Source organism: Saccoglossus kowalevskii, chromosome 15 (assembly GCF_978046115.1).
Source record: "Saccoglossus kowalevskii chromosome 15, keSacKowa6.1, whole genome shotgun sequence".
Lineage (NCBI taxonomy): Eukaryota > Metazoa > Hemichordata > Enteropneusta > Harrimaniidae > Saccoglossus > Saccoglossus kowalevskii.
The window spans coordinates 13,128,377-13,136,124 of NC_140655.1; the positions used below are offsets into that span (position 1 = coordinate 13,128,377).

General features: G+C 37.8%; 1 protein-coding gene across 1 annotated transcript; it reads right to left on the minus strand.

The window, feature by feature from the left end:
- Positions 1 to 356: 356 nt before the first annotated feature.
- On the minus strand, positions 357 to 2,567 carry LOC146733964 (tripartite motif-containing protein 2-like). The gene has a single exon (XM_085508440.1). The coding sequence runs from the start codon at positions 2,565 to 2,567 to the stop codon at positions 357 to 359; it is 2,211 nt and encodes a 736-aa protein (XP_085364566.1).
- Positions 2,568 to 7,748: the final 5,181 nt, after the last annotated feature.

The window sequence follows — 7,748 nt, forward strand, 5'->3', positions numbered from 1 at the left end:
TATATTTCAAAATTATTAAGGGGGCATGCCCCCGGAACCCCTGGTAAGGTGGCGCTTTCGGCGCAAGGTTGGTGAGCACATTTTAATAAGTTTGAAACAAGACGTACTAAATCATATTTAAACATATTTCATATTGATACGAACACTACTGTGGTTGTATTATACCTGAATTATTAACAAATAAATTTACATTGGTTTGCAGAGACCACATCACATTTGTAAAGTTAATACATTTCTATGATACATATATTCATTGTCACATGTTTCAACAACTAATGAGAAAATAATGATTACATGTGTTTGGGTGTGCTAGGTTAATTATTCAAGATTATTAATTTTTGTACACATAAATCTAATTATTGTGCAAATGTTTTAATACAGTGATTGTTATAATCAGCCACTACAACCTTACCAAATGGTTTATCATTTGTGACACAGATACCACGGGGATCACTCAACATATCAGCAGGACTATCAATACGACATACAAATTGACCATGGGAGTCATACTTCTGAACCCTATTATTAACGCAATCACTCACATACACATATCCATCTGTATCAGTAGCTACACTCCCAGGATACTGTAGTTGACCATCAGAATTTCCAAGACTTCCAAACTTGAATAGAAATTCTCCTTCACCAGTCAGTACTTGTATGCGGTGGTTGTTTTGATCTGCCACAATGACATTACCTTTACTGTCAGTAGTAATTCCCCAAGGATATTTAAACTGACAGTCCCCACCACCCTCTGATCCGAATGAATTTATATATCTCCCATCTTGTTTGTAGATTCTTATACAATGGGAATACTGGTCAACAACATACACCCTTCCATTCACAGGGCTAATGCTAATACCAGTAGGATATGTCAGTTCCTCACTGCCAAAACATTTAATTAGTTCAAAATTGTTATTACATACAACTACTTGTTTGTTATCACTGTCTGTTATAAAATAATTACCATCCTGTGACTCTGCAGCAAAGTATGGACAGAATGGTTCATTAAAACCAGTGAATTGAATCATTCGTTTATGTTTTCCATTCAAGGTCAGTAATTGAAGTCGAATATTTCCCCTGTCACAAACTAATACATTCCCCTCACTGGTTATCAGGACACTCTCAGGATAGTAAAACTGACTCGATCCTGACCCACTATAATTACCCACCAACCCCTTCTTAGGAATTACATTAATCTTAACAGGTGAACCCTGCACTGATTTGTTATTCACTAAAACTGTCAATTCATGCACCCCTTCTACCTTAGCCTGATATGTCAGACTACAAGTCCCGTCTTTATTGTCAGTCACTTCCACTTCTTCTGTCGTGTTGGATGGAGTCTTCATTTTGAATTGCGTGTTCAGTTCTAGTGCCATACTGTTAATCAAAGTACCGTCACTTGTCGCCAGTGTTACGGAAATATCCTCATCAATTCTACCATATTTAGGTACATCTTTCATCTCCAAAATGTACTTGTTGTAACGTATTTCCCCCACAGTTTTTGTCTCACAGAAGTCATCATATCTATGAAACTCCATGTAGTCGTGTTCAACTGGATGTTGTTTGGTGGCTAGTTTCAGTAGTTCATCTATCTGTGACGTCATTCCCTTCTTAGCAGACATCAGCTGTGCAGCATTCCCATAATTCATTAGGTGTGTGGCAAAGTCACGTGCATGTTTCATATCATTTTCGGCAATTTCCAGTTCTTTCATTTGCGCATGCAAATTCTGTTTTCTCTCACTGAAATTCTTGTTCATTCTATGCAGCAACTCTCGCCCGTTTTTACGAATTTTAGCCGTGATTTCCGCCACCACCCTCTCAATGTGAACATTTAGTTTATGTTCTTGTTCACTAAACCGATTCTCTAGCAGTTCTGTCATCTGTTGAACGTTTTCTTTGCTCTCCTTCGCTTCTTTTTCTTTCTCTGCTAGCATGTTTGTCACCTTGGTCAAATCCGTGGCATACTGGGAGGCAGCGTCATTCAGATATCGGTAATCATGTTCAGTTATTTTATGATTTAGTGCGGTACACTCCAAGCAAATTGGAACATCGCAGGTATCACAATAGAATTTCAGTTGGTTACCAGGGTGACTACCGCAGTAAACAGGTGGTTGAACAGCAGCAGTGTTAGCAGCCTTGTACGTTTGTAGTGACATCAGTTTATGGGACTTCGAAAACGGAAGTCGTTTATGGGTCGATATACAAATGTCACACAGTCCTACTGCACAATCAATACAATGGGTGGTCATCGGATCTCGCTGACATCCTTCACATTTTTGTACTTCGTTTGTCTTTTTGTCTCGTTTTCCAAGTAAGACGACCAACTCGTTTAAAAAGACGTTCGACTGCACACTGCTGGCTCCTTCTGGGAGGTCATGAACTCGTCTACACACTGGGCAGGGTATATTCTTACCACACGATTTCTGCACCAGTTTGTGGATACACTGCTCACAGAAACTGTGCAGACACGGTAGAATCTTGGCATTACGGTATCTCTCAGAACACACCGTACATACAAGAAAGTTTTCATCGATTTCTTCAAGTATTTTCGATTCAGCCTTAGCCATGGTGAGACGTTGTACCAGCCGAAATCTTTGGTTCCAGCAGCGTATATGAACTCGTTCCGCCTGATAATCACGTGTTATAAATACCTGGATAAGGTCCAGTAGTTGTATACAATGATTGAAAGGAACACATGACCTTGTGAACACGTTTCAAGTTAGAATTCGACTGGCATAGTCGTGGCAATTTTATTGTTTTGTATGACAATTTCTCAAAGAACAAGTTTGTGGTAATTTCGAGACGGACCACGATTTAAGAAAGAATTACCATAGCATGGCCACTCAAGATTAGAATGAGAGTTGCACGTTGTTTTCTGAATTCTGGTTTTCATTTTGTATTTATTTCAGCCGCAAATATGCTGTATTTGAATATTAAATATTTACATATAGTCGAATGAACAGTACAGTATGTAGTGTAGCAATGTAATTTAGTTTGTACTTTTTTTTCTGTGCATATTTTTACTAGACTGGCAAAGTCGAATTCTTTTTTGTTTTACAAAAAAAATTATTTCAATTTAGCCTTTTTAACGTGATCGCAAAAACTAGCGTGACTGCGAAAGAAATCCCGACTGGACGCATCTGCAGGCGACCCCCTGCGTTGGAGTGAAAACCGGAGCGGATTCACTCCGGTGATTATGCTAATTAAAATATGTTGACTAGCATTGACAACGAATCAAAGTGCAGCTATATACGTCATCTCTTATCTATGTTAATGAACGTGACCTTTCACTTCTGAGGTCCCGGCGATTTTGAAAAAACTACTTATATATATTGGACATTTAAATCGACTTGTTTTCTGTAAAAATGGATGAAAGTATCGCCGTTGCACTTATTGTATTGTATTGACTATGTAAAGGTATTTCATATGAGATTTATGTGTAACTGAAATGTATTTTTTAAGAGACTTGAATGACTCAATAAAAAAATATCTTAAATATAAAAACAAAAAAAAAACAATTGAAGTTTATTCTGAACTGTCTCCATCCGGACTTTACAATTGTAAGTATTTCTCAAGTTATACATGACACTATTCACAGCAGTGGATATGATGTCATACTTTACCCATAATTCTTTGCTAGAGAATGAACATGAAGGCCTACGTAATATTGACGAGAAGTTGAAAATCTAGTGAATGGAAACAGATATAAAAAAAACTGTAAATTTGCGGCGTTCTTTCATCTGGGAGCATTATACAGAAAAAAAGTATTCCATTCTGACTAGGTTTACAACAAAATCTTACGTCATACATTTATGAACAAAATCTTTCCAATTATTCATATTTGTGTCAGAAAAGGGTTACTTTACTCGTCACCGCTTTTCTCTAAAATCTCGCTGTTTTCTTCAAGGTACGCAATGACATTCTTGTTATTGGAGAACTTGGAAAGGCGATATTCTCTTGCGAGAGAAATATAAAACATGGCGTTAGACCCGTCTATCGTCTGCCTCATCTATTTACAACATAACAGTTGTAACCGTTGCATGCACATGTAGTCTGCTAGTAGAACGATTTCTTCCACGTTGCCATGGTGAAGTCGAGCGCCACCGTTGTATGCATATGTTAGTATAGTCCCAGCCTGAGATTCACTCAGAAACGGCAGACGAACATACAAGTCACGTGATTCTGACATAGCCCCATGTCGAAACATCCCACGGAAGTAAGGAATACAAGCGGCGAGCAAACTACGATGAGCGTAAAACCGAACATTTTCAACGACTATGACCACATCACATGTTTCCCTTGTTTTCCGCTCTTCTCGAACATCGATGAGCCAGGCTGCCGCAAACTTGAATTCTCTGAGATGCTGTGATCCACCGTGATAACAGTTTTTAATCAAGGGAATCTCAAGATAGTCGGCTGCATCTCGGATAAGTTCGGCGTCGCTCGGTGTTCCCACAAACTGTCCGGTGTAAATCAGTCGTAATAGTTGATCAAAAGTTTTACCGCTTACGCTTTTACCCGGAACATTCAGAGCTACCTCGCTTGATGTGCGTCGGCGTGCTTAGTTGTTTTTCAAAGTAAGAACTGAAGAAACGAAGCACGATACAATGGGCAAAAAATTTACGTTCGCAAAGTTCGATCACGACATCACAGAGAGAATGTCCTGTAAAAGTAGTAGTTTGTTTGTACAGAATGTTCAGCAGGCGTGTTGCGTACCCAGGCTCAAAGCAGAGCTCTCCTCTGGTGTCAATACTACAGCTAGTGTCTAGTACTGGAGTCGGCTTCATTATGTAGTGTATTGAAAAGGAGTCATTTTTCTGTTCCGTGAAAACGTCATAGTCATCTAACTGAACGCAATCCATCGTCACTGGCACGATAACAACCAAGTTCAACTTTTGAACAAAATGCCCGAACCGCTTCAGATGGTCGGCTATCACTCGTACCTTTCACGAATGTATAGCGTGTCAGTTTCTAAATTTACTTTCACGTAATATTTGCTGAGTCAGGTCATTCTGGATCAATACCTATAGTCATGATTTGTCGTTCATTCCTTTACAAATTGGTATGCGTCATAATACGATATTAGTCGTGTGACGAGGTAGCGCCCGCATTGCGCCATCGCTCGACCGATTTGCTTTAACTGCAAACCAATCATCGGTGAGGGCGTCGTTACCATTGTCGACACTGTTGTCACAGCTCAGCCAAATGACTTACTAGTAAATTAGTTACTGTCATAGTCAGCAATATACACTATAACAACATGAATATTACACAGTAAAAAACGTTCCAGCCGGTTTGATAATGTTGTGTTGAGTACTAAGATGTTTGTAGAGATGCCTATTTATTTTCGAATAACGTAACGTGAAAAATACAAATATGCATCTGGCATTCGCTGGGTTTGTTCCAACGAACTTTATAAGGTTTAAGGTACAACACAAGTAAAAATGTTGTAAATTTCCTCATATTTGATATCATGTTACAAGAAGGATATGAAAGGCGGCGGTCGTCCTGCCGCGCATGCGTAGCATTTCTTTTGATAAACATTGATTTTCTCACAATACTTCTAATGAAATCATGAGTACGAGATTTGACCTTGCCACTGTTGACTCCTTCGATTCTTTCCAATCAAATAAAAAATCTAATTAAAGCTTGGCAACGAAATAATTGAGAGCATCAAACGTCTCAAGAATACCAAATGACTGGTCAAATGCAATCATTATACCTGTTTTAAAATGGGGTCGATCCAGGGTACTATAGGACAATTTCACTACTTGACATTTTTGGGAAAAATTTTACGTCAATTCTTAATGTACGTTTAACTTTTTGGGCAGTGCTTTTGGGAAAAACAAATGAAGAACAGGCTGGTTTTCGTCATTGGTACTCGACATATTATATAACCAAGAAATTATACTGCGCCTTCGTTGATTTCTCCAAAGCATTTGATAATATAGATATACAACGTCTTTGGTATGTCCCGTCTACTTAAAGGGGCTAAATGGAAAGATGTTTAAGTTATTACATAATATCTATGCAAATGTAAACTAGTGTTAAAACGGCTATACTGCATACTTCCAGTGCCCTATTGGTGTTCGAAAAGGTTTTATGTTAAGTTCATTCATATTCTCCTTCTTTATTAATGAATTGTGTAATGAGCTGAATAATTCGGAGTACCACGGCGTTCAATTATCTCCCCCATGTAATCGAAATACTCCGTCTTCTATGTGCTGATGACGTTGCAATTGTATCAGATTTAGTTGTCGGGCTCCAGAGGTTACTAGATAAACTAGAATTATATCGTGAGCGCTGGAGTATGTCTGTAAACTTGGATAAGACCAAATTAGTTGTTTTCAAGGGCGGGGGACATTTAATACAAAATGAAAAATGGGTTTATGGTGGGATGGAGGTTCACATCGTTTCATGCAACAAATATCTAGGAATCTAGACTCCACTGGTCAATGGCCACAAAACTATTGGCACAGCAAGCGAAAAAGGGTTGTTGTTCATTTAATTCTGAATTCTTTACGCACTCTATCCTACAAACCTACTTTAAGGTCTTTGATACTACCAATATTAACTTATTGGGCGGAAGTCTGGGGTTTTAGAGAATGTAAATATGTGGAACGAGTCCTTTATCTTGCCTGTAGAATGTTTCTCTGTGTTTCAAATAGATCACCAAATAGTAGTATTCTAGAAGAATGTGGGAGATATCCCATTTACCTGTACACAGCGAAACGCTGCATTAAATATTTGGCAAAATTAATTTCCATGCCAAATTCAAGTACCCCAAAAATATGCTATACAATATTGAAAAGTCGGGAACCAGAACAAAACAAACCTGGATCAGTGACATGTAAAGTTCACTTTCCATTTGTAATATGAATGATGCTTGGCATGCAAATGCGGTTGGAAATGTTAATACGTTTATCAATATATTTGTGGAACAATTCAAACAGTATCTGTCCTTTGTATGGCGGGATGATTTGTGTACTTTGGACAAATTAGATACTTACTGTCAATTTAAAATTACTATAGAACAAGTAAGATACTAGTTTTCTGTTCATAGTTGAACTCGTATGCAATCACTAGCTCGGCTACGATGTTCATCGCATTGTTTCTGTATTGAAAGAAAGAGACCAACATACGTGCGAGCTTTGAAATATGAATTTTATTGAAAACTAGTTCCATTTTTTATTAGTTTGTAACTTTCATAATCACATTAGATGTCTCTATATTCCACACTACTACTGCACTCCGCCAAATGTAAATACATTTCTTGAATTACTCAAAACTCAAAATGATGTACGTCTACAGCGTTTAGCTGCGTTTGTATTTAATGTTATGAAACTTAGGAGGGAAGCCGCTGAAATATTGTAAATAATTTAAATATTTTGTATTTACAGTTTTGGGCCGATGGTCATGTATCAGTTAATAAAGATCCTATTCAATGTAAAATATACTTGTACACATGTTCCAACAGCAAATACGTCCTTGGAGTATGTGCACACACAGAGAGACACTAGCATAACAAAGTTCGTAAATTTATGCCACCTATAAGAAATTGATATCGCTAAACTGTAACGTATTGAGATTGATTGACTCGTATGGTATAGTAATATTAAAACGGTCTGAATTTGAACAAAAATCGATTTTATTGTGTTAAATCGATGTGTAAAATCCATCTACGTGTAATACTGAGTCGAAATGATTGCCATGTTAACAAACAGCGTTCCTAATATTACATGCCAATT

Excerpts from the sequence above, each read along its gene's own strand:
- LOC146733964 (XM_085508440.1), bottom strand. The coding sequence starts at position 2,567 with ATGGCTAAGGCTGAATCGAAAATACTTGAAGAAATCGATGAAAACTTT.